General features: G+C 42.0%; 2 protein-coding genes across 4 annotated transcripts in view; one reads left to right on the forward strand and one right to left on the reverse strand.

Moving 5' to 3' along the window:
• LOC115106927 (transcription factor EC) overlaps window positions 1-11696 on the reverse strand; it is a 55524-nt gene extending 43828 nt beyond the window's left edge. Inside the window, exon 1 of one of the 3 annotated variants that reach the window (XM_065008153.1) lies at window positions 11632-11696. The gene's annotated coding sequence lies outside the window, so the exon portion shown is untranslated. The remainder of the gene's footprint in view (window positions 1-11631) is intronic. The other 2 variants (XM_065008152.1, XM_065008154.1) reach the window with 2 other exon arrangements.
• A 6657-nt stretch (window positions 11697-18353) lies between these two features.
• Window positions 18354-27246, forward strand: LOC115106928 (aldo-keto reductase family 1 member B1-like). Its single transcript, XM_029630146.2, has 10 exons — window positions 18354-18535; window positions 22716-22883; window positions 23107-23223; window positions 23502-23579; window positions 23819-23941; window positions 24651-24757; window positions 25032-25113; window positions 25786-25869; window positions 25968-26050; window positions 26312-27246. Exons 1-10 carry the CDS (start codon window positions 18470-18472, stop codon window positions 26352-26354), a joined length of 951 nt encoding a protein of 316 aa, XP_029486006.1. The 5' UTR covers window positions 18354-18469; the 3' UTR covers window positions 26355-27246.
• The last annotated feature ends 233 nt before the right edge of the window (window positions 27247-27479 follow it).

Consider the following 27479-nt stretch of genomic DNA (forward strand, 5'->3'; position numbering starts at 1 on the left):
TTGTCCACATGTCTGCATTCCACGGGTGATGCCTGTTTTAGCCTGCCCATCTTGAACAATTGGCCTTGTCTGCACTTGACTTGGGTCTGTGTCAGCAATTGTTTGTGTGTAGGTCCCTCTATTGGGTAGAGGACATTCTGCCCTCTCAGACAAGGAGTCCATTTTGCCAGTGGTAATATACTAATGGGCACTTGTGGGCAAGGTAATGTCACTAAACCAGGCTTTTGTTGCCAGTTGCACCCATTACACTACTTAGTCTTATTTAGAGGTCAAATGGCCCTAAAGTCATTTAGCAGTGACTGCCTTTTTCTATACTCGGCTAAACAGTTGACACCTATGTTAGGGGTGGATAGTGTTGAATTGAAAAATACGGATGTGACTATATACGTATGCCCACTAAAATGATTTATATCAGCATGTATACTGAACACAAATATAAAAGCAACATGCACAGTGTTGGTCCAATGTTTCATGAGCTAAAATAAAAGATCCCAGAAATGTTCCATACACACAAAAGGCTTATTTCTCTCAACTGTTCTGCACTAATGTGTTTACATCCCTGTTATTGAGTATTTCTCCTTTGCCAAGATAACCCATCCACCTGACAGGTGTGGCATGTCAACAAACTGATTAAACAGCATGATCATTACACAGGTGTATCTTGTGCTGGGGAGAATAAAAGACCACTCTAAAATGTGCAGTTTTGTCACACACAAAATCAAGTTTGAAAATGATTGCGTCACAAGATGACATGTCAGGAGGCTTAAAAGCTTTGAATCCCCTTGTATTGTGTTCTCTCCTGCAACTTGTTTTTTCCCAGCATGGTATGATCACGTAAATGTAAATGTAATGTAATTCCCCGTCAGTGGGTCAATCAGATCCCAGTTACATCTTCCTGATTCAACAGGCCTCCAGGCTATTTAGTCGGGGTCTTTCGAGGGCAACATGCAAATGTTATTCTGTCTTGCTCCTTTTAAAACAGACAGCTGTCATCATTGTCCCTCTGCCACTCCTCTGCCGAACTCACACACACACAAATGTTTGTTTGACTATCCTTGTGGTTGACCAAACAATTGATTCCCATTCAAAATCCTATTTTCTCTAACTCTAAACATAACCCTTAACATAATCTTAACCCTAAACCCCTAAACATAACCATAACTCTAAACCTAACCCCTAACCTTAACTCGAACTCTAAACCTAACCCCTAACACTAATTGTAACCCTAAACCAACACTAATTGGAACCCTAAACCTAACCTCCAACACTAATTGGAAGCCTAAACCTAACCCCTAAGCCTAAAATAGCCTTTTTCCTTGTGGGGACAGGCCACATTTTCCTTGTTTTACTATCCTTGTGAGGACTTCTGCTCCCCACAAGGATAGCGCAAGCAAACACACACACACACACACACACACACGTCCTTCTCAGCCCCAGAGAGAGGTAGTCAGTGCATCGTTTCCTCAGGAGGATGTTATGTTCTGAGTGTCTGTGTCACAGTCTGACGAGCAAACCCCCCCCCCCCCCCCTTCTCCCTAATACCCCCTTTCACCCACTCCTCCACCCTCCACCTCATTAAAACCCTTCCCATAGACACCAGCGCTCTGTGAGGCTCTCTGCTCTCGCGTCACCTCCTATCCCCCACTGCCTCTATGTCTTCCTTTGAGCCTCAACCTTTTATTTTCATCAGGCAAGACATGAAGAGAAGAAAAAAAAACATGTTTCTTCTCTCTTCCCTCTCTTGTCTTCAGTGGGCTGCTGGGGCTTTGTGGCAGAGCTTTCAAGTAGTAAGCACCTATTTATTTGCTCTTTTCACCGCTAATTCTCCATCATTGTCCCTCCACACCTCCCATGGAGCTGTGAACCAGGCAGCCATGAGAGACTGCTTTCTCTCCTTAGGATGTGATTCACTGAGCTGGGATAATGATGAGGCTACGGACACTGGAGAGATGCAGGCCCCATTCCAAGCACAGCACTGCTATTCTGTTCTGTACAGCCCAACAGTAAGCACTCTGCCACTCTACAATCACCCTGTGTGTTATGTGTGCAAATGAACTCAGATTATTGGTCATAGTTATGAAATGACTAGGCCTAGATTAGGCCTACCGGTCCGTTTTGTGTTTCAAGACGCTGCCTGACAATCTGATCACTCTTTGGGCTTGTTGTTTGAGAAAGGCATGTTGACACACAGGCTATTTGTTTTGAGGTAGCAGACAGCTCGTGTCCTTCATCAAGATGTCACACTTGTTGATTGAACTTGACACGGTTAAATACATTACTGGCAGGAACATCTCATCACAAATTTGTGCCACCTGTGTTCAGTTATCAGACAGGCAGACAGACAGACATGTCTGCCTAGCGATTACAGCATTACCTTACCCATGAGAGAGAAAATGCACTTGTGTCTGTCAGAATAAATGCCTCACAAGTCAATCTGATCACTTTCATTACTTCAAAGACAAACGCGCCCCAGCATAAGAGACAGTGGAGTGGTCTCAGAGGGGGGAGATAGATTCCTCGTCTCCATCCTCTGTGTCATCTCTGGTTGGTCAGGTCTGGGCAGCAACATATACATTCACTGAACTCAATGAGACCCCCCACTGGGGTAAGGTTAGCATGGTCTCCACTTGGAAGTGAACTGTTAGACTGTACAATGATACAATGTGTTACGGATACAGTTATCCTGTGTGTGTGTCTTTTCTCTCCTTCTCCCCTCACAGGTGAAAACCATCACTCCCCAATCAGTCAACAATCAATCATCAATCAGAAGACACACCTCCTCCTATTTCCTACCCTATCACAGTTCCTTCCCCATGGTTTAAAAACCACATCATTTGTTTGCTCTGTAGCAATCTCTAGCTCAATCTCTCTGTAAATGCCATGTCTGTAGGTCTCTGTGTTTCACTCTCGCTTTGTGTCTTAACCTCTCTTTTGTTTAAGCACCTCCATAGCACTTTGTCATCACCTGTGAGTATTGTTTTTGGGTTATGGTGTTTGTTTGTTTGCTGGTGGGAAAAGGGGGAAACCAAGACAAGTCGCCCATGGGCATACACTACCCGTAGGTGAACTTTGTTAAATACACTAGTTAGAACTGGGCGGACCACCCACTGTATTTTTGGTTAGTTAGTTAGCTGTTGTTAAAGTAGGCTAGTCTAGCTTAGGGGTGTTTTTGAATACTTATTGTTTCTTTCCTTGGGTCCAGCTCAGCCCCTTTTCCTGCTCCCCCCCATTACCGTGTGTTTATAAATAAACCTAGAGTTTGACGGTAGATTTCTGTTGTCGTGGTTATTTCGTGCACACTTTTACTTTGTCACAATAATAATTTGCATGAGTTATGTTACGGGTCTCATTACCATCCCCCCTAGACTGTCGGGCCAAAAGGGATTCGTAACATAAGTGGGGGCTCGTCCGGGATATGTCATAACTGACACCCATGCCGCTCATGTAGATTGTTGTAGTGGTATAGTTCAGTGTGGAGCGTCATAGCTGAAGTAGCATTAGAGTTTGCTATTTTCTTTGGCACTTGTGAAGTAGTGTAACATGACTACTTTTGATTTGAGATCCTTTTTGGATAACCCTTCGTGGGAGGTTTTTGACAAATGTCGTAGAGTTGATTTAATGACCTTGGCTGACCATTATTCAGTATCGATTCCGCAGAGTTTAGTTAAGGCGGAGGTTAAACAACTAGTATTAAATGTATTGTTGGAAGAGCAGGTGCTTGTGTTACCGCTGCCTGAGCCTACTACCCCTGTAGGGGATGTTGCTGCTCCTGTGAGCCCATTGGTGTCTGATAATGAGGGAGAGGCTAAAACACCAGCCACATTGTCCCGTTTTGATCCACTCTCCCCACTGTCAAATGGTGATGCCAGGAGGGATGTCCGTTTAGCACAGTTCCAACTGGAGGTGGAAGAGAGAGCCCAAATTAGGCGAGAGACTCTCCAGTTGGAGATGTGTAAAATAGAGGCAGAAAAAGAACGAGAACAACGACATTTGGAGATGTGTAAAATTGAGGCAGACAGAGAACAAAGGCAGTTGGAGTTCAAAATGCGCCAGATGGAACTGGAGGCAGAGACAGCGAGGCTAGCCTCCCGTCCTACTGTGCCTGTTTGTGAGCCGTCCTCACCTGCTGTGTCCTCAAACACATTTGACATTAGTAGGCAGATTGCCTTAGTACCTTTGTTCAGAGAGTCAGAGGTTGACTCCTATTTTTGTGTATTTGAGCGTATAGCCGTAGCATTGAAATGGCCTGAAGAGGTATGGTGCCTATTACTTCAGTGTAAATTAACTGGTAAAGCCCAAGAGGTTTTGTCAGCGCTACCTCTGGAGGACAGTTTGAATTATGAAGTGGTCAAAGCTACTGTTCTTCGTGCCTATGAGCTTGTGCCTGAGGCATACCGACAGAGATTTAGGTCTCATAGAAAGTCTTCTAGTAAGACTTATGTGGAATTTGCTAGAGACAAGGGAAATCTGTTTGATAAATGGCATGCTGCTAGTAAGGTAACTGATTTCAACTCTCTCCGGGAGTTAATCTTGTTGGAAGAGTTTAAAAATTGCTTACCCGAACGCATTGTAGTTTACCTAAATGAACAGAAAGTATCCTCCCTGGCAGAAGCGTCTGTGTTGGCAGACGAGTTTGTGTTGACGCACAAGAGTGTGTTTTCGGCTCAAACTGAGAGTAGAGCCACTGAGTTTCCTACCTTTAGCCCTAGTCGGCCAGCAGTAGTATATCAAGCACGCCAGAAGAATGAGCGTCCTTGTTTCTATTGTCATAAAGTAGGACATATGATTAATGATTGCTTTCTGCTTAAACGCAAACAAGGGATGCCTCTTCGTGCCAAGCCACCAACAGGTGTTGCTCTAATTCGTACGGTTGTGAGGTCTGCAACAAAACAGGTGCCTCAGGGTAACTGTAGTTTGAAAGTCTCAATCCCCGACCGCAGTTATGAACCATTCATTTTCGAGGGGTTTGTGTCCCTAACGAATGACGAAGCGTCTCAACGACCGGTTAAAATCCTTAGAGATACTGGTGCGGCGCAGTCATTTATATTGTCTGATGTGTTGCCCTTATCTGACGATACATACTGTGGTTCCAGTGTGTTAGTGCAGGGTATTGAAATGGGTTTTGTCCCAGTGCCATTGCACTTTGTGAAAGTACACTCTGAGTTAATCAGTGGAATATTCAGAGTGGGGGTATGTCCTATGTTGCCAGTGAAAGGTGTGACCTTTATAATGGGTAACGATATTGCCGGAGGAAAGGTAGTACCCGTATTGGAAGTATTGGATAAAAGTGACCACTCTCTCTCGAATGAGCTGGCACAGAGTTATCCACATGTGTTCCCCGCTTGTGCTGTCACTCGTGCTCAGGCACTACAAGAGGGTGACGAGATAGATTTGTCGAACACTGTACTGTTCAAAGAGGTTGATCAAGAAGATGGATTGTGTGATACCTCCGAGAAGCTGATCACCTCTGACAAACAGCCCAGGAAAGAATCAAAGAACGTTGAACTTATTGCTGATGCAATACAGTTACCAGTCACTCGTGAGCAGCTGATTGCTAACCAAAAGGTTGACAACAAGCTTGCTAAATGTTTTTCTAGTGTTGTCTCATTGGAAGATGTGAAGAAGAAGAACGTGGCTTACTTCATTGATGGTAATCTCCTCATGCGTAAATGGAAATCCCATGTTGACGCGGATGGAGATTGGAATGCTGTTTACCAAATAGTGATTCCTACAGCCTTTCGACAAAATGTGTTATCCCTTGCTCATGATCACCAGTGGTCTGGTCATTTAGGAATCACGAAAACTTATGATCGGATCCTTCGACATTTCTTTTGGCCGGGTTTAAAACAAGATGTGGCTCAGTTCTGTCGGACATGCCACACATGTCAGATAACAGGAAAACCAAATCAGGTTATTCCTCCCGCTCCTCTTTGTCCCATACCTGTCATAAGTGAACCATTCGAGCATGTGGTGGTTGATTGTGTCGGACCGTTACCGAAGACAAAATCGGGTAACCAGTTTTTGTTAATGATAATGTGTATGGCTACAAGATACCCCGAGGCCATTCCTCTGAGAAGGATTACAGCCCCGGTAGTGAGTAAAGCCTTAATAAAATTCTTCACGACATTCGGGTTACCTAGGGTGGTACAAAGCGATCAAGGAACCAATTTCCTATCCAAGCTCTTCAGGCAGGTGTTAAAATCCTTGTCAATTACGCACCGTGTGTCAAGCGCCTATCACCCAGAGTCTCAGGGTGCACTTGAAAGATGGCATCAGACACTGAAGTCTATGCTACGTAAATATTGTTTGGAATCCGAGAAAGATTGGGATGAGGGAGTTCCTCTAGTTTTGTTTGCTGCTCGTGAAACTGTGCAGGAGTCCCTAGGTTTCAGCCCGGCTGAACTGGTGTTTGGTCACACAGTGAGAGGACCAATGAAAGTCCTTAAAGAACAGTTCTTGTCCCAAGAGTTGTGTACCAGAGATGAGAATGTGTTGGACTAGGTTAGTCACTTTCGTGAGCGCCTACACCAAGCTTGTGCTCTCGCAAAGGAAGCTCTGTCTTCCTCACAGAGGAGCATGAAAAGACACTATGATAAAGAGGCTGTTTCTCGTCCACTACAGCCAGGTGACCAAGTACTGGTGTTATTACCTGTTCCAGGATCTTCACTGTCAGCTCGTTTCTCGGGTCCTTATTTAATTGAAAAGAAAATAAGTGAAACTGACTATGTGCTTCAAACTCCTGATAGACAACGCCAATCTCGTGTGTGTCACATTAACATGTTGAAAGCTTACCACACCCGACCCATCACACAGTTAGAGAGTTCAAAAACAGAGGAAGGTACTGCTGTCTCCTCTGCTACTACTGCTATGATAGTGGACTGTCATATTGATGATGTTGATGGCTTGGAGTTGCGCAATACTCAGCAGCAGTGTGTTAGATTGCCCAACTCAGAAATGCTGCTGTCTATCCAATCCGGTCTGGTTCATTTAACGGATGGACAGGCCGATGATATTGTGAGGCTACTACACAGTTTTCCATGTCTCTTTAATGACGTTCCTACTCGCACAAATGTGTTGGAACATGACATTAATGTTGGAAATGCTACACCTATCAAGCAACACCCATATCGTCAACGCTTCCAAGAGGAAGATAATGAGGGATGAGGTGAGATATTTGTTGGAGAATGACCTGGCTAAGCCAAGTTCAAGCCCTTGGAGTTCTCCTTGCATTTTGGTTCCTAAACCTGATGGTACGTCCAGGTTATGTACGGATTATCGAAAGGTAAATTCTGTCACAATGCCAGATTCGTTCCCGTTACCCCGACTGGACGACTGTATCGACACTATTGGTGCTGCTAAGTATGTAACTAAGTTAGACCTCTTAAAAGGTTACTGGCAGGTTCCGTTAACTTCACGTGCTTCTGAGATTTCTGCCTTTGTGACCCCAGACAACTTCCTACAGTACTCAGTCATGGCTTTTGGGATGCGAAATGCACCAGCCACTTTCCAACGACTGGTTAACTCCGTATTAGCTGGCGTTCCTAATTGTAGTGCATACCTTGATGACCTAGTGATTTATTCGTCTGAGTGGTCAGATCATGTTGACTCGCTAAGGGTAGTATGTGAACGGTTGGCAGCTGCTTCTCTAACCCTGAACTTGGCAAAGTGCGAGTTTGGGAAGGCTACTGTTACCTATCTCGGTAAAGAGGTTGGCCATGGACAGGTGCGCCCTGTTGATGCCAAGGTCTTGGCTATAACTGCATTCCCTGCACCTACCACCAGATGAGAGCTAGCTACGTCCCCTGATTGTAAGAGAGCTTTTGAATCAGCGAAAGCACTCTTATGTAGTACACCTGTACTTGCTGCTCCAGATTTTGAACAACCATTCAAACTTGAGGTAGATGCTAGTGCCAGAGGTGCTGGTGCTGTTCTACTGCAGCAGGACAAGAGTGGAGTGGATCATCCCGTTTGTTATTTTTCACGTAAATTTAATAAATGTCAAACAAACTATGCGACAATAGAACAAGAAGCTCTTGCTTTGTTGTTGGCTCTGCAATACTTTGAAGTATATATTGGTTCCAGTGCCCTACCCGTGATTGTATATACTGACCATAACCCCTTAGTTTTTCTCCACCGAATGTACAACCAGAACCAGCGCCTTATGCGTTGGGTGCTGATTGTACAAAATTATAATTTGGAGATCCGCCACAAAAAGGGTTCTGATAATGTGTTGGCAGATGCTTTGTCTCGTGTGTGAAAATGATTTCTGTATGTTTTGCAAGGTTGTTGCTTTGTTGTGAGTATTCATTGAAATACTGTAGTCGCAACCCCTAGGGTTGCTCTTTTAAGGGTGGGAGTGTTACGGATACAGTTATCCTGTGTGTGTGTGTATCCTGTGTGTGTGTCTTTTCTCTCCTTCTCCCCTCACAGGTGAAAACCATCACTCCCCAATCAGTCAACAATCAATCATCAATCAGAAGACACACCTCCTCCTATTTCCTACCCTATCACAGTTCCTTCCCCATGGTTTAAAAACCCCATCATTTGTTTGCTCTGTAGCAATCTCTAGCTCAATCTCTCTGTAAATGCCATGTCTGTAGGTCTCTGTGTTTCACTCTCGCTTTGTGTCTTAACCTCTCTTTTGTTTAAGCACCTCCATAGCACTTTGTCATCACCTGTGAGTATTGTTTTTGGGTTATGGTGTTTGTTTGTTTGCTGGTGGGAAAAGGGGGAAACCAAGACAAGTCGCCCATGGGCATACACTACCCGTAGGTGAACTTTGTTAAATACACTAGTTAGAACTGGGCGGACCACCCACTGTATTTTTGGTTAGTTAGTTAGCTGTTGTTAAAGTAGGCTAGTCTAGCTTAGGGGTGTTTTTGAATACTTATTGTTTCTTTCCTTGGGTCCAGCTCAGCCCCTTTTCCTGCTCCCCCCCATTACCGTGTGTTTATAAATAAACCTAGAGTTTGACGGTAGATTTCTGTTGTCGTGGTTATTTCGTGCACACTTTTACTTTGTCACAATAATAATTTGCATGAGTTATGTTACGGGTCTCATTACCATCCCCCCTAGACTGTCGGGCCAAAAGGGATTCGTAACACAATGTGTACATTATTTGATCTATTTCTCTCTCTCTCTCTCTCTCGCTTCAAACCTTCTGCCAGCATTTTAGGTTAGTCTCTGTGGAGCAGTGAAGTGCCCACTCTTTTCCCCTCTACGGCAAAGTGAGTGTCTGAAGGGCTCTCCCATCACCAGACATAGCACTTGATAGAAGAGTAGCGTCCTCTCAAACCAAAGTCATCCTTTTCTTAACGAGGCAATGTTATTTAGTCCACTGTCATTAACACTAGTATAATATCTGATCTGTGTTATATCTGAAGTACTGAACACCAAGATGGTGATGGTCCAAGATGCTCAACTTGACTTCGTGCTCAAGTTGTCTTTCCCCTATGATCCACAAGAGGGCAGTCTATTTCCTACGCTCCTAGTGGTTCCCCTCTCTTGCCATCCTATAGGAATGCATTGTTGAATCTCCACACCCAGTCACAAAAGTACTATTATATGTTTCCATCCAGCTGGGTTAAATTATATTAAGAAATCCTATAATAGCCTAGGTATAACATGAATCATGAAAGAACTTTGACTCATCCAGTAGCCTACTCCCACACAAATTACAACACACTGACAGCACACCCAACACTTTTCACATTGTGGACACACCACCCATAATGCACAGTACGCATATGCAGTGGGCACTGCAATCCTCTCTGTCCTCTAAACATTTTTTTTTTTTTAAATGTTTTCACTAAGTCATAGTGACACGTTCTGTAATGACTCATGTGCCCCTTTAAATACTCACACTGTTTCCCTCGATCCCTCACCAGTGTGTGTGCAAACTATTGGGTGCAAAGCAATACATATCCCGTCTAAACAGGATGCCCATATAACATGATAAAAATCAAATGATCGTGACAAATTACAGAAGTCCAAGAGATTTTTCTAAACATATTGAGAATAATATCTGGTGACCAAACAAAAGAGGAAATCCCCAAAAGAGGGGGGCGTGGAAGGCTTTTCTTGCAATGTCATTGTGTACACTAGAAGTTCACTGAAACAAAAAAACAATCACAGCACATGAGACATGCTGTTCTCGGGGCAGAAGAACAAACACAAACAACTGCAAGGCTGCAGCGACACAACTATCTAAACTCGGCAAAAAAAAAGAAGTGTCCCTTTTTCAGGACCCTGTCTTTCAAAGACAATTCGTAAAAATCCAAATAACTTCACATATCTTCATTGTAAAGGGTTTAAACACTGTTTCCCATGCTTATTCAATGAACCATAAACAATTAATGAACATGCACCTGTGGAACGGTCGTTAAGACACTAACAGTTTACAGACCGTAGGCAATTAAGGTCACAGTTATGAAAACTTAGGACACTAAAGAGGCCTTTCTACTGACTTTTAAAAACACCAAAAGACACCAGGGTCCCTGCTCATCTGCGTGAATGTGCCTTAGGCATGCTTCAAGGAGGCATGAGGACTACAAATGTGGCCAGGGCAATAAATTACAATGTCCATACTGACTGTGATATGCCTAAGACAGCGCTACAGGGAGACAGTACAGAAAGTTGATCATCCTCGCAGTGGCAGACCACGTGTAACAACACCTGCAGGATCAGAATATCACACCTGCAGGACAGATACAGCATGGCAACAACAACTGCCCGAGTTACACCAGGAACGCACGTTTCTTTTTTTTTGCTGAGTTTACAACGAATACGCACGGAGGAATTAATAGTGAACTTCCAAAGCTATGCAGTATTGCACATTTTTATTTCCTTTCCTGATACTTCTCAATCACAAAACGAGAAGGCTTTTTTTTTCTTTGTTTGTAGAAAATCAAATGGCAGTAAACCTCAGCATTGCTGCATCCATTTTAATGAGGGCATATAAAGACTTAGAATGAAACTTATATTGTGGCAGCAGGTAGCCTAGTGGTTAGAGCATTGGGCCAGTAACTGAAAGGTTGTTAGATCGAATCCCCTAAATGACAAGATAAAAATCTGTTCTTTGCCCCTGAACTTTTCCCCCGGTAGGCTGTCATTGTAAATAAGAATTTGTTCTTAACTGGTTAAATAAAGAAAGCATATAGGGTTATTTTAGTTCCCCAACATGGCATAGCCAATCAGAACCATCACTTAAAAGTGTCAACAGTTTAAATGTTTCCTGTGTTTGTAAAGAGCAATCCATGCTGAATAAGATACCTCCTGTTAAGCAGGATGTGGTTAGAGGAGAAGTTTGGGATGGATAGGACCAGAGTAGGTCGAATTTGTATCCAACCACTCGTCTAGGATCAGATACTCCATCCTCCCTTATGCTCAAGGGTAGTATCCTAGATCTGTGGTTTGATGTACCTCCTCTACTTCAAGCAACACAGACAAGTCTGCAGGGACAGAATTCCATCATCATCCAAAATCATGAAATTCAATTCAAATGAAAATCACACAGGCCTACTGCTACAAAACTTTGCTAGCTACAATTTATAAATCAGAAATATCTGTTCAGATAAATCTGTGATTATTGGTTATTAGTAAGAAACCTGGCCCTTATATGGAATAGCCTACCTGTGTTTGGAGTTGGTAGCAAGTCTGGAGGTGAAGTCAATTGAGTCTTATAGTTTAGTAGTGAAACTTCAGATTTAGATATCAGCCCTGGATGGGCAAATGAAAAGGCCCTAGATATTTAACCAAAACCCTGTTTCCTCTTTTGTGTCTATTGGAGCGGAGTGCAAAGGGAAGTTCTTGCGTCAAATCCTTGGTTGGACATATCTTGGACAGAAATAATCACCCACAGATTTTGACAAGTCATCACGCTACGTGTACTGTTGAATGTGTGTCACATCCCTCACTCCACAGCATCTTTTTCAAAGAGGGTTGCAATTGTTAGGACAGAGGGAGTTTGAGCCGTTTGGAGCGCTGATCGAAAGTAGCGCAATTCTTTGTAAGAGCTTCAGGTGAATTTTCCGTTTTTGATGTGTCATCTATTTCCTCAATGAGGGATGTTTGTGAAAATTCTCAACAGAATATTGTTTACAGTAAACGGGGCTATTTGAAGTCCTGAAAGTCAGATGCATTACCTACATTCATACTAAAACTCATTTATTGAGACAATTTGATATCATGAAAGAGAATTACTGACAGCGGTTACTTGATATTCTTTTTTCATTTTGCACTTAATTTAGGCAAGTTGGAGACAGAGGGAGGCAGGCAAGTAGGAGACAGAGGGAGGCAGGCAAGTAGGAGAAAGAGGGAGGCAGGCAAGTAGGAGACAGAGGGAGGCAGGCAAGTAAGAGAAAGAGGGAGGCAGGCAAGTAGGAGACAGAGGGAGGCAGGCAAGTAGGTGACAGAGGGAGGCAGGCAAGTAGGAGACAGAGGGAGGCAGGCAAGTAGGAGAACAGTAGGAAAGGTGGATGTGGGAATTGAACCCCAGTTTTACAGTGGGGTCTGGGGATTGGCATATGTGTCTAGCCACGAGTGTTACTGCTCGACTCGCCGGCTCTGCACAGTTACTTGACTTTCAACTAAGTCTTGACTCCTCAATCCTCAATTCTTCTTGAGACAGTCTATCCATGTCTGTCTGTCGAGTGCAGTTCCTCTTCCCATGAACAAAGAAGCACATGGGAGAACGTAATTGCCAACCTTTGTGGAACTCTGACACTCTGTTCCATCCGGTACAAAGGCAAAGCACTCTTCTATTCCGCGTCTGTTGAGCCCATGTCTGACACACACAGTATAATCTATATAATTAGAAAGACGAACAGCCATTCAGAAGTGATTTGAGGGGAAAAGCCTCCGATTCCCTCTCAAAATATGTACTATATTGATTATGTTTATTTACACCAGTTAGGGCTGACGAGAGGGAGACATGGGTGGGCACTTGTTTTGACGAAAAAGAAACATCTTCAGATTATTCACAGGGAGCAAGCAATATTGAACCCCAAAAAATCAAGGCATCAGAGAAGCACTTCATTACTCTGCTTTCTCCCTGCAGTATTCTGTCTGAGAGGATGAACTAAGTGATTAATCAAGCTGAAGCCTCTGCCTTGTTTGAGGGGCCAAGAGTGGCCAGGAGAGGCCCGTGACTATGGATGCTCCACGGACCGTACACAAACACACACACTCCGAACGCACACACACCGCATTACAAACACACAGGGAGGGAATGGGCAGACGATGGAAGCAGACACTCAGAGGCTCGTGTCTGCCTCAGTGCCCAGCAGAGGTGAAAGGTCGTCCAGCTCTGAGAGGGGCAGTGGGTGTCCCACTGGACAGAGGAGCTATTTTGTGTGATGGTGAGGTGGATAGTGCAGACTACTTGTTGCATGTCTTTACATGACCTCTCTCCTCTTCTTTCTGAGAACTCAAGTATCATCATCAAGGTCTGATTGTCCAGCCAGAATTCCATCAAACGCTTAAAGAAAGAGACACGTTCATATTTCATGAACCATTGACTTTCTACAATGTTTCTGTTTCTATGTTTCTACATTGTTATGTGTTTTCCTGCAAATAACTTTTCTCAGAAGATGATAATCCACTGCTTTAATTTGATTCACATTGATCAGACCCAATTCAATGATAACTGCTTTGTTAGTGTTCATTGTCTTTTAACCCAGTTGAGATTGCTAGTATTCCTGGTATTTCCAGTGAAGATCTATACTAAAATCATGTAGATGATTTGATTTTGATTTGATGTTTTTTTGTTGATAAAAAGCATTTTCCATTGATTGCAGTAGAGATTTTTAATAAAAGCCTGATGACAATATCTCCTATGTTGTGTTTAGTCCGTAGACAGAATGTATGGTATGTGGTTGAACTCAGCAGGAGCTGACACTCAGTATTACCTCTGTGTGGACAGGGATGACCCAGTGCACCCTGGCAGACAGACAGAGTCGGAGAGAGAGAGAGGAGGTCCGGCGAGCCGAGCACAGAGATACTGTTTGATCTCCACAGGACAGGTCAGGACTCAAAGATTTAGTGTGTGATCTCTGGTAGGGAGCAGGGAGAAGAAGGGAAACATGGCCACCGGCCCACAGAGACCCCATTATAACCATACACATCAGGGAGGCCAGACTTGGAGATCAGTAGATCACTAGCGGCATCAGAAAGGAATACTGGGTCAATAGCCTGTGTGTGTGTGCATGTGTGTTCTCTGTCCATATTTCTCTTTGTCTATATATTCTTGCCTGTACTTTAACATAGGTAATAGTAGGTATATTGTATTTCATATCAAGCATATAGCCATATCTTGACATGGATGAGACTGACAGTATATATATGTATTTAATGAATGACTTAAACATGAGCTTTAGACGGAAGGTGATGAAAATTCCATCTTAAATTCAAATTCTTCCGAGTGTTCAGACAACTCACTACAGTGTTGAACTTTTTGTCCAAAAGTTTCCTAGAGACAGTCAGATCTTATCTCTCTTATCTTCAAAACTGATCAACTTCTTGTCCTTGATTCTGATCGATGCATTGACTCTGTTCTCCAGGAGCCGTGTCATCTCAGCCTAGTCAAGTTACACAAAAGATAAACGTTAAAAAATGAAAATGTTCCACCTTTTTAGATGGCAATTGTATGTGGCTCCATGTCTGGCTTACCTGTGCCTCTTTGATCATGCCGGAGCATGGAGATGGGATGGCTGGGCGTTTGATTCCAGGGGTACTTTGACAGCTCACCGGCTGGCAAAAGGCTGTCGGATGTCTGCAGGCAGATCAGAGGAGACGGGGTGGAAATCAGAAGTCCAGCTGGGAGAAGATCAGAAGAGACACAAACTTCAGCGAGAGCCATTGTGAGATACACAGACAGCGGCTCTGATAACTTTTCTGTTTCTTGTTTCTTTTCTTATTTTTTCTTACAGTTACGTCCTTTTCAGAATTTTGAACGGCTCATTTAAAGGTCTGTGAGGTTTTGTCTGACTTTGACAAAAGTGGTGTTTTTTTTTCTTCTTTTGGTTGCCTTTTGGGGTTTGGCTTATTCTTCATGGTGGTGAATAACTACTCGATACGTACAGTAGGCTCCACACATTCACATTGCACATGTTTCAAGACAGAGATTTTTAGAAAAATAAGGATTACCCCCTTTTTCAATTTTAGTCTAAAATGACATACCCAAATCTAACTGCCCGTAGCTCATGCCCTGAAGCAAGGATATGCATATTCTTGGTACCATTTGAAAGGAATCACTTTGAAGGTTATGGAGATGTGAAAGGAATGTAGTAGAATATAACACAATAGATTTGGTAAAAGATAATACAAAGAAAACAAAACCGTTCTTTTGTATTTTTTTCTCTGAAATGCAAGAGAAAGGCCATAATGTATTATTCCAGCCCAGGTGCAATTTAGATTTTGGCCACTAGATGAAATCAGTGTATGTGCAAAGTTTAGACTGATCCAAATAACCATTGTATTTCTGTTCAAAATGTATCAAGACTGCCTAAATGTGCCTAATTTGTTTATTAATATCTTTTCATCTTCAAAATGGTGCACTCTCCTCAGACAATTGCATGGTATTCTTTCACTGCAATAGCTACTGTAAATTGCACATCGCAGTTCGATTAACAAGAATTTAAGCTTTCTGCCAATATCAGATATGTCTTTACCATGGTAATCGCATTAGCCTACATTAGCTCAACCGTCCCATGGAAGGGACACCGGATTAACCTGGTTAATTAAGGGCTGGAGTCAATCCATATCACGGAAGTTCCATGTTATAGCTTGATTGAAATGTAAAGACAATGTTCCGCATTCGTGGAGACTGCATTCAAGGTAAACGATGCATGTGTTGGCTCAATCAAAAATGACCTTTACATTTTTACACGGATCTTTCGCGATACTTCCGCATTAAGGATTGAATCCAGCCCTTACCAAAGGGTAAGTAAATACAAAATCTTATGGTATACTGTGTTTCTTGAATTTTTAACCAGGTTCAAATTCAAGATAGTGTATAGGAAGTTATCAAATTACACTGAACAAAAATATAAAATGCAACATGCAACAATTTCAAAGATTTTACTGAGTTACAATTCATATAAGGAAATCAGTCAATTTTAATTGATTTATTTATTTATTAGGCCCTAGTCTATGGATTTCACGACTGGGAATACAGATATGCATCTGCTGGAGACACATATCCTTCGCATAGAATTGATCAGGTTGTTGATTGTGGCCTGTATAATGTTGTCCAACTCCCCTATTTATGGCTGTGCAAAGTTGTTGGACATTGACGGGAACTGGAACTTGCTGTCATACACGTCGAACCACAGCATTCCAAACATGCTCAATGGGTGACATGTCTGGTGAGTATGCAGGCCATGGAAGAACTGGCACATTTTCAGATTTCAGGAATTGTGTACAGATCCTTGCGACATGGGGCCGTGCATTATCATGGTGAAACATGAGGTGAATCCGACGGATGATTGGCACGACAATGGGCCTCAGGATTTCATCACGGAATCTCTGTGCATTCAAATTGCCATCCATAAAATGCAATTGTGTTCATTGTCCGGAGCTTATGTCTGCCCATACCAGAACCTCACCACCATGGTACACTCTGTTCACAACGCTGACATCGGCAAACCGCTCACCCACAAGATGCCAAACATGCTGTCTGCCATCTGCCCGGTACAGTTGAAACCGGGATTCATCTGTGAAGAGCACACTTCTTCAGCTTGCCAGTGGCTATTGAAGGTGAGCATTTTCCCACTGAATTTGGTTACGATGCCGAACTGCAGAGAGGTCAAGGCCCTGGTGAGGACGACGACCACGCAGATGAGCTTCCCTGAAACGGTTTCTGAGAGTTTGTGCAGAAATTCTTCGGTGAAGTAAACTCAGTTTCATCAGCTATCCGGACGGCTGGTCCCAGACGATCCTGCAGGTGTAGAAGCCGGATGTGGAGGTCCTGGCCTGGCGTGGTTACACGTGGTCTGTGGTCATTAGGCCGGTTGGATGTACTGCCAAATTCTCCAGAATTACGTTGGAGATGGCTGAACATTAAATGCTCTGGCAATAGCTCTGGTGGGCATTTCTGCAGTCAGCATTTCACTTGCACGCTCCCTCAAAACGTGAGACATCTGTGGCATTGTGATGTGTAACAAAACTGCACGTTTTAGAGATGTATTTTATTGTCCCCAGCACAAGATGCACCTGTGTAATGACCATGCTGTTTAATCAGCTTCTTGATATGCCACACCTGTCAGACGGATGGAATATCTTGGCAAAGGAGAAATTCTCATTAACAAGGACAAAAGGACAAAACTAAATTTGTATAAACATTTGAGAGAAATAAGATTTTTGTGCATATGGAACATTTTCTGGATATTTTATTTCAGGTCATGAAACACGGGGCCAACACTTTAGATGTTGCGTTTATATTTGTGTTGAGTGTACTAAAGACTAGTCTATATTTTACCCCCTAAATCACATGCTTTAGGCTTTATCTTAGTCTTTTTCTTATTTTTTAAAATAGGAATATTGATGGCAATGCAATGGTTGTTTTTCTTGCTTGACCACATCTCTTCCTCACATTTCACACAAATATAAAAATCTTAGTATCAATACCATATTAGAATTTAACCTTTTGACTTCATGCGTGTATCACTAAATGCATAATTTCAGTTTTTCCTTGGAGTGCATTTGGGGCTGGGGCTGGAGAAATTTGACCACTCTCAAATTCATAGACAGAGCTATGAATGCAAGGACTGAGCATCCATAAATCAAAGTGATAGTTTTAACCATATTTGGGGCAATTATAGTGTTTACAAACAATGTAAAAACATGCTTATATTTTGGGTTCTGATGCGGTAAGACAATTTAACTAAACTCACAAGGCATTTAAGTTATATTATTCAAGAATTCGATGGGTATATGTATTTTTAAGTTTTAAAAAATCGTAACATTTGCAATTGTCCCTTTTAGCGTTTGATTGCCAGCTAAACGGTGTGGTAATGTCTCCCTCTAGTGCTTGAGGTGAAGCAAACGTTTTTGATTAAGTTTCAGAAACAAATTGATAAGATGCAAATGTTGAATTCAAGGTGTATGAGGGGTGGGGGGGGGCAGCAATGATTATTCCATTTGTGAAAATGCTATTAAACTATTTTGGTTCAGGATTCTGTTTTGCAAAGAACGTATTCGTATGCTGGAAACATTTCAAATCCATCTGCAGGTTTATATGAAGCGACTCATCTGTGCCATTGTAAAAATCATTAATAAAGAGAGTGAGGGTGGCACCGGGTGGCGCTGTTGTCCAGGATGTTCAGCTATATAGAATTCCAGGCGTAAGCAATCGATCACCAATATGGGCTGGCTGCTGTACCATTCGTAGTCGCTGCACTTGAGGTTGGACTAGAACCGTCTGCAATTGCAAAAAAAGTATCTAAAGATATATTTTGCAACAAAGAGGACGATGGCAACATCCGTGAAATTGAACACCGGTGCAGACATGCCCATTATCGGTCTCGGGACGTGGAAGGTTTGTTCTAAATTTAGCAAGTAATCCCCTTTACTTGCATTTTGCCAAGTAGGCTAGCTATACTGCTATCTAGCTAGCTTGGTCCAACTTTTTGAGTTCTTTGGTCTTTGAGCTAGTTAGCAACTTTGGAAATTACAGAATGGTATGCATTTATGACATATGAATACGTAGCTTTCTCTCTTCCGTTATGGAACTATAATATATTGTCAATTAACGTTACTTTTCTCTATTTAGAAAGCTCTCGACGATAAAAAATAACCAGGAGCCAGCTGCAATTCCATAAAATGAGCACTGATATTTGTTCGATTTTAGATTTTTTTTTTATATAGCCTGCCTTACTATATTGTCAAAATATTAGCTAGTCAAGATATGTGAACGTTTTTAGGAACAGGCAATAGACCCCATAGATATGTGAAATTGTACGTTTTTAGGAACAGGCAATAGACCCCATAGTTTCTGTTACAATAAAGCTTTGCTTAGCCTTGGTCTTGTGATTTTGTCGTTGAAAGGCTGCACCCATTTCCTCATAGCTGTATCATTAAAAGTCACACATCCCCTTTGTGCAATATCTTGTGATCAAGTCTGTATACATTTGAATCCACAAGGGACATTTTGCAGGTTACTGCATATATATATATATATATGTTCCCTCTTTGGAGGACAAAAATAATTTAGTTTTTACTGCTTTTTTGTTACATGTACAATTTACGTACATTAAACTTTTTTTACACAGTAGTTGCATAACTATATTTTGCTATTTGACACATTACATCTGGATACATAGTACCTAAACACATCCGATAGAGATATTACACATACATATATATATATATACCCACCCCTTGGCTTTTTCCACATTTTGTTACATTACAACCTTATTCTAAAATTGATAAATGTTTTTTCCCCCCTTAATATTCTACACACAATACCCCATAATGACAAAGCAAAAACAGTTTAGACATTTTTGCTAATTTATATAAAAAAATTAAATATCACATTTACATAAATATTCAGACCCTTTACTCCGTACTTTGTTGAACCACCTTTGGCAGCAATTACAGCCTTGAGTCTTCTTGGGTATGACACTATAAGCTCGGCACACCTGTATTTGTGGAGTTTCTCCGACTCTTCTCTACAGATCCTCTCAAGCTCTGTCAGGTTGGATGGGGAGCGTCGCTGCACAGCTATTTTCAGTTCTCTCCCGAGATGTTTGATTGGGTTTAAGTCCGGGCTCTGGCTGGGCCACTCAAGAATATTCAGAGACTTGTCCCGAAGCCACTCCTGCGTTGTCTTGACTGTGTGCTTCAGGTCGTTGTTCTGTTGGAAGGTGAACCTTTGCCCTAGTCTGAGGTCCTGAGTGCTCTGGAGAAGATTTTCATCAAGGATCTCCCTGTACTTTGCTCTGTTCATCTTTCCCTCAATCCTGACTAGTCTCTCAATCCCTGCCACTGAAAAACATTCCCACAGCATGATGCTGCCACCCCCATGCTTCACTGTAAGGATGGTGCCAGGTTCTCTCCAGACGTGACGCTTAGCATTCAGGTTTTCATTAGACCAGAGAATCTTGTTTCTCATCTGGTTTCCTTTTGGCAAACTCCAAGCAGGCTGCCATGAGCCTTTTACTGAGGAGTGGCTTCCATCTGGCCATTCTACCATAAAGACCTGATTGGTGGAGTGCTGCAGAGATGGTTGTTCTTCTGGAACAACCATCTCAGAGGAACTCAAGAGCTCAGAGTCAGAGTGACCATCGGGTTCTTGGTCACCTCCGTGACCAAGGTCCTTCTCTCCCGATTGCTCAGTTTGGCTGGGCAGCGAGCTCTAGGAAAGAGTCTTGGTGGATCCAAACTTCTTCCATTTAAGAATGATGAAGGCCGCTGTGCTCTTGGTGACCTTCAATGGTGCATAAATGTTTTGGTACCTTTCCCCCAGATCTGTGCCTTGACAAAATCCTGTCTCGGAGCTCTATGGACAATTCCTTCAACCTCATGGCTTGGTTTTTGCTCTGACATGCACTGTCAACAGTGTGACCTTCTATAGACAGATGTGTGCCTTTCCAAATCATGCCCAATCAATTAAATTTACCACAGGTGGACTCCAATCAAGTTGAAGAAACATCTCAAGGATGGCCAATGGAAACAGGATACACCTGAGCTCAATTTCGAGTCTCATAGCAAATGGTCTGAATACTTACGTAAATAAGGTATTTCTGTTTTAGTTTTTTTTTTACATTTGCAAAAATGTCAAAAAAGCTGTTTTAGCTTTGTCATTATGAGGTATTGTGTGTAGACGTTTTTATTTAATCAATTTTAGAGTAAGGCTGTAACATAACAAAATGTGGAAAAAGTCAAGGGGTCTGAATACATTCTGAATGCACTGTATATAGTATTTTCAGTCACAACATTTATAGATCATGGTATTTTGAACCCACCCCTCAGCTGCTCTCAGCCCATTCCACCTACTGTATCTCTGTAAACCACCCTCTTATGATTCGTCAGCCCGGAGGTGACATTGAGATCCTACTATTACAATGGGAGGCTTACTGGATATCCTATCTAAAAACATTGACCCCTAGTGGTCTGAATGTTGACTTTAATCTCAGGCCTTTCTTATAAACAATCGTTTATTTTATGAACAAGTATTATATATTTGACGGCTTATTAGCATAAACCTAATATGTTCCCCCTGTTGATGATGCTTATTATGCATTAAGGTTGAACCAAAAGGATTATATGTAACAAATATGAAATGAAATACAAAACAACTAAATATGTGAAATTGAATTAAACAATGTATGTTGATGCAAATATTATGTACAATATTCAATTATGTTTCTATATGATAACAATAGCCTAATTTAATATGCCATAAAAAAATTTTTTTTTAACAGTTTCACTAATTCATTCTAATAAACGTCATCATTATGACACACCCCTCACTATTGTCATTAGTTGCACTAATTGCACTGTTTGTCTCCATAACCTGGTTCAAGTACTCATGACATTGCCCTGAAGAAGGCACCGTGATGCCGAAACGTTGGTAAATACCCAATAAATTACTGGGTTATATGTGGAGTCTGAGACTATATTTATTTTGATAGTTAATAGTTTATTTGCCTTTAGTCAGCACCTCCACACAAACTACTTTTTTCTGGGTGTGTGCCAGCTCATGTTTTTTATGTTGACAATTCTAAAATAATTTGCTGCGTTTTTCCATCCAGTTTTGTTTTTTGTAATACACTGAGTTCTCAAAACATTAAGAACACCTCCTCTGACCAGGTGAAAGCTATCATCCCTTATTGATGTTACTTGTTAAATCCACTTCAATCAGTGCAGATGCAGGGGAGGAGATAAGTTAAATGATTTTTAAGCCTTGAAACATGTCTTGTGTATGTCTGCCATTCAGAGGGTGAATGGCCAAGACAAAATATTTAAGTGCCTTTTGAATGGGGCATGGTAGTCCGTGCCAGGCACACCGGCTTGTGTCAAGAACTGCAATGCTGCTGGGTTTCTCAACAGTTTCCCGTGTCTATCAAGAATGGTCCACCATTCAAAGGACATTCAGGCAACTTGACACAGCTGTGGGAAACATTTGAGTCAACATGGGCCAGCATCCCTGTGGAACGTTTTCGACACATAATAGAGTCAATCCCCAACGAATTGAGGCTGTTCTGAGGTGCAACTCTATTAGGAAGATGTTCTTAATGCTTAGTATACTCAGTTTATATTACACATGATCGTTCTTGACTACGTTTCTCCAGTTCTTTTTGTTTTTCTTCTAACTTATTCTGTGCCTCTTTTTTTTTTGTGCTTTACCCCCTTTTTCTCACCATTTCAATCATGTCTCACCGCTGCAACTCCCCAATGAGCTCAGGAGGCGAAGGTTAAGTCATGCATCCTCCGAAACACGACCCACCAAACTGCGCTTCTTAACACCCTCCCGCTTAACCCGGAAGCCAGCCGCACCAATGTGTCAGAGGAAATACTGTTAAACTGACGACAAAAGTCGAGGAGTCGCTAGAGCGCGATGAGCGAAGTAACGCCCCACCGTATCCGTAACGCACCTTCAGCGTCCTAAGCATGTCGTCAACTGCCGATTTGGCTACTGAAGATCTTGATAATGTTGTAGTTGAATCATTTGAAAGAATGAATCATTCTGTTTCCTGCTCCCTCCTCTGTACCAGTCCCCTCCAGGTAAAGTAACTGATGCGGTGAAGGCGGCCATAGCTGCAGGCTATAGGCACATCGATGGGGCCTTCATCTACCAGAACGAGACAGAGGTGGGAGAGGGCATTCATGTCATGGTCAAGGAGGGGGTGGTGAAGAGAGAGGAACTGTTCGTGGTCAGCAAGGTGAGATTCACTGTCTGCAGTACAGTTATCTGCTCTCAAATTTGTACCACTGGCATTGCAGTGAGAAGTTGAACCACTCTTTTAATATGCTATTTAAAATAACGAACTTGATATCAAGGCTATATGATTGAGATGATCAAATCTTGGCTAGTGAATTTGTGGTTTAGATTGAATTGAGGAAATTGGGTGGTAGTTACGCAAGTCAAGCTTGTTCTCTTTGCAGCTGTGGTGCACATTCCATGGGAAGTCTATGGTGAAAGACGGCTGTCAGAAGACTCTCAGTGATCTGAAACTGGACTACCTGGATCTTTACCTGATACACTGGCCCATGGGCTTCCAGGTGAGACTAATATCATTTTAACACTTATAGCTTTTTTTGCTCCAGTAGGCGCCATTGTTTCATGGCAGGGGTATTCAAATCAAATCCTTTAGGTATGGAGTACTGCTGTTTTCTGTTCTACCTGTTAATGTCCAGGTCTAAATCAGTCCCCGATACGAGCGGAAGAATGAAAATCAGCAGTAGAACTGGCTTCAAGGTCCAGATTTGAATTCCCCAGGTGTATGGTGCTGTAAGAGGAGTGTCTAATGACTTTTATAATTACTATCGTTGTTGCGCAGCCGGGAGAGGACCTCTTCCCTACGGACAGCAATGGAAATAATATCGACGATGGCTCCAAATTCCTGGAGACATGGGAGGTGAGTCAGTGCGAGAGGACGCGTCCTCGAAGACACTATAGGACACTACAGTTCTCTTCAATTGAACATCACTTCAACTGGGTTATATTCATTAGACACCAAACGGACTGAAACAGGGACTACCTGGTCCAATAAGAAATGCTCATTTTTGTTTTCCGTTGTGTGCCCTAATGAATACAACCCTGAGTTTATTGTAATCTTATCACACAATGGGGATGCCATGTTGTCCTGTATACTAGGCTATGGAGGAGCTGGTGGATGCTGGACTGGTCAAGGCTATCGGTGTCTCCAACTTTAACAAAGACCAGATTGAATTCATCCTGAACAAGCCAGGCCTCAAGTATAAACCTGCCAACAACCAGGTACTGACTTTCCTTCATTACTGAATGAGTGTTTACTGATGGCGATAGTCACTCAAAAAGCTTGCACGCCTGGGGTCAACACAATACATTGTGAAGCACACAATGCTGATCCTATATTCTTATGTGACGTTAATTGTATCTTGTATCCCTCAACCTTCTTCTAAATGAGACTTTTCAGGACACTGATCACCCAACGCTTGTTTTAAACCCTCCCTCAAAGGACAGAGGCCGCATTGTCAATATCCCTGCCCCATTGTCTTATTCACAGTGACCGCTTGGTCAGATAAAGGCCTGTTTAGTGCCTTTTATAGTCAGCCTCTTTCCCTGAGGCAAGGCAGCGATGCTTTGGTGACCTTCTATTCCTGTTGTTTTCCAGGCACATCTATCCCAATAGACATCGTGATTAACGGGTACATATCTATCTGGTTATTTGAGTGGACAGACCCCCCTTGTGCTTTCTATTGTCACCACACTGAACAGCTTCCCGAATAAACAGCTAATCTTTATTGGGCTTATTTGACCGTAATACACAAAGGGTCTTAATTAAAATAAATGTTTTTTTTTATTTGTAATCCACCATATAATTGAATTCTGTATCTTTCTCAAGATAAAATACCACCACTAATTCTCTTATAATACAGTACATCCCGTGTGTTGTAATAAGAACTGTAGGTGAAGTTGAATAACCTCACATTCTTTCTACTGCCAGGTTGAATGCCACCCCTATCTGAACCAGGAGAAGTTGATCAGCTACTGTCACTCTAAGGGCATCTCTGTGACAGCCTACAGCCCCCTGGGTTCCCCAGACAGACCATGGTGAGGGCGTATACTTCAACTAATGATACCTGAGAGAAATACACTGAGTATACAAAACAAGAACACCTGCCCTTTCCATGACAGACTGATCAGGTGAAAGCTATGATCCCTTATTGATGTCACTTGTTAAATCCAATATTTCAACTCGATATTAGGAATGTGTTCCTAATGTTTGGTAAAGTCCATGTACATTCACCTTGTACATGAATTCTGAACATACACAGCCATTTACAGTTGTCCCTGTGAAAAGATTGTAACACTGTGTCAATAACAGGGCCAAACCAGAGGACCCTTCCCTACTGGAGGATCCCAACATCAAGGCCATCGCTGAGAAGCACAAGAAGACCTCTGCCCAGGTACAATAGTCTTTTTAAAATGTTTTATTTAACTAGGCAAGTCAGTTAAGAAAAAATTATAATTTACAATGATGGCCTAGAAACAGTGGGTCAGCAGCATACCACCCTGCATACCACTGCTGGCTTGCTTCTGAAGCTAAGCAGTGTTGGTCCTGGTCAGTCCCTTGATGAGAGACCAGATGCTGCTGGAAGTGGTGTTGGAGGGCCAGTAGGAGGCACTCTTTCCTCTGGTCTAAAAAAATATTCCAATGCCCCAGAACACTGCCCTGTGTAGGGTGCTGTCTTTCAGATGGGACGTTAAACGGGTGACCTGACTCTCTGAGGTCATTAAAGATCCCATGGCACTTATCGTAGGGGTGTTAACCCCGGTGTCCTGGCTGAATTCCCAATCTGACCATCACAGTCACCTAATAATCCCCAGAAACAAATTATTATTATTTTTTTTATTTTTTTAACTGCCTTGTTCAGGGGCAGAACGAAATATTCTGTACCTTATCAGCTCAGGGATTCGATCTAACAACCGTTCGGTTACTGTCCCAATGCTCTAACCACTAGCCCCTACTCTAATACCCTTTTCACACTATCGAGCCAACCCGAACCGTACTGATATTTTCTTTAACCTGGGATCCCATTTACATGTCCGCTTTCCTCCCTCCGTCATCCTCACTTCAGGTCCTGATCCGCTTCCATATCCAACGGAACACGATTGTGATTCCCAAGTCTATCACCCCCACACGTATCCAGGAGAATTTCCAGGTATTATCTCCCATAATTCTCCATTATTTGAAGAGGTGTGTCATCTGATTTAGTTCACGTGTGTGGCTGTGGGGTAATTGTCTTTTTGAACCATGCAGGTGTTTGACTTTGTGTTGAGCGACGAGGAAATGAAGACCATTCTGGGCTTCAACAGGAACTGGAGAGTCTGCCCAATGACAGGGTGAGGCCCTACGTGGTTTATTTTGACCAATGTACTGTATTTTACAGTATACACTCTCTCTGCAGAGGCTCAAACTGTTTAAATAAGTATTATGAAGTCAAATTTCAGTCAAATCATCATTTTAATGTGATGATGACAGCTATGTGTGTTATGCTGTTACTTTTCTTTGAATGCAAATATACTTCATGTTTATTTGATTTCTGAACATGTGAAAAACTGTACTGTCTCTCTGAATGGTGTTTATTTTTCCTTTTCATCCAGGAGCATGAAGCACAAGGACTACCCCTTCAATGCTGAATTTTAAGGAAAGTTACATCTGGTGCTATGACTTGGTTGAGATGTCTGTCCTCTCTCTGTTTAGATTCATTATTATTTCTCCCTTTAAGACAATATGCATAAATAGCCATCCTTGAGCTAGTTTCTAGCGATTGACTGATTTAGTATCTGTGTGTTTCAGTATTGTATTTCTCATGACATATACACTCTGACCTATGTTATAGAATGCTAACCTAGCATAATGCACAATGGTAATGGTAGGATTGAAAAAAGCTTGAGGGTTTGGTAGGAAATCTGGAGCCTAGGATCTGTTAACGCACAATAGGGTGTTTGTGGCTTCTCACATGACCTAGTTTGTTTGTCTCTTTCGATTTGAGTCTCCAATGGTCTCTCACAAACTTTTTCATCCACATTTACAGGCCATATAATACCCATATGACTTTATAGAATTGATGTTAACCATAGGAATTCATAGTTCAACCATAGGAGCTGGGTATGTCATACCTGGTCTTACTGAAGTAAGTTACAGAAATATCACAATGGTACCTGGACATTGTGTATGTGATGTACAGTATTACATATCAACTGTGAGATTTTTCATTTAAATCCATCGGTTTTTGTTTCAGGGATAAAAACAGCCAACGAGTAGAAAATTGGCATATAGACATAGCTTATCCAAATAGTACATTGACCTATATGCATTAAGATATTTTGTTGGACACTCCTTCCATCAAATTCCTACTCATAGGAGCCATTTTCCCTAGAAATAGTCATCCCCACTCCTTGCCTAACAGGATAAAGCACTTCTACTCATTGACTGACTCATGATGTAGGTTGAGACTTGTGAAATTCCCAGTTTTCTTTTGTGAAAGTTTAAAAACCTTTCTTTTTTTTTCACCAATAAAGCATTCTTTGCTCCAGTCATTGTGCAGTTGATAAGAAAATATTCATATATCATGGTTATCAGTTTAAATATATAGAAATACATGACATCTTAGTGCAGAACATCAATAAATTCTGGAATGAATCACATTTTACTGTGTAAATTGTCAATGTTAATATATTGTTTGAGATATATCTCTAAAGAGCGTTGTCTAAGGAATGATGAATAGAATTTCATATTAGAACAAGGCGCACAGGGACACCATGATTT

This window comes from Oncorhynchus nerka, linkage group LG23 (genome assembly GCF_034236695.1).
Source record: "Oncorhynchus nerka isolate Pitt River linkage group LG23, Oner_Uvic_2.0, whole genome shotgun sequence".
In the NCBI taxonomy this organism is placed as follows: Eukaryota; Metazoa; Chordata; class Actinopteri; order Salmoniformes; family Salmonidae; genus Oncorhynchus; species Oncorhynchus nerka.

Coding starts and splice junctions, on each gene's coding strand:
- LOC115106928 (XM_029630146.2), top strand. CDS start 18,470: ATGGCAACATCCGTGAAATTGAACACCGGTGCAGACATGCCCATTATC. Junction 22,884..23,106: donor AACTGTTCGTGGTCAGCAAG/GTGAGATTCACT, acceptor TTCTCTTTGCAG/CTGTGGTGCACATTCCATGG. Junction 25,870..25,967: donor GTATCCAGGAGAATTTCCAG/GTATTATCTCCC, acceptor TGAACCATGCAG/GTGTTTGACTTTGTGTTGAG.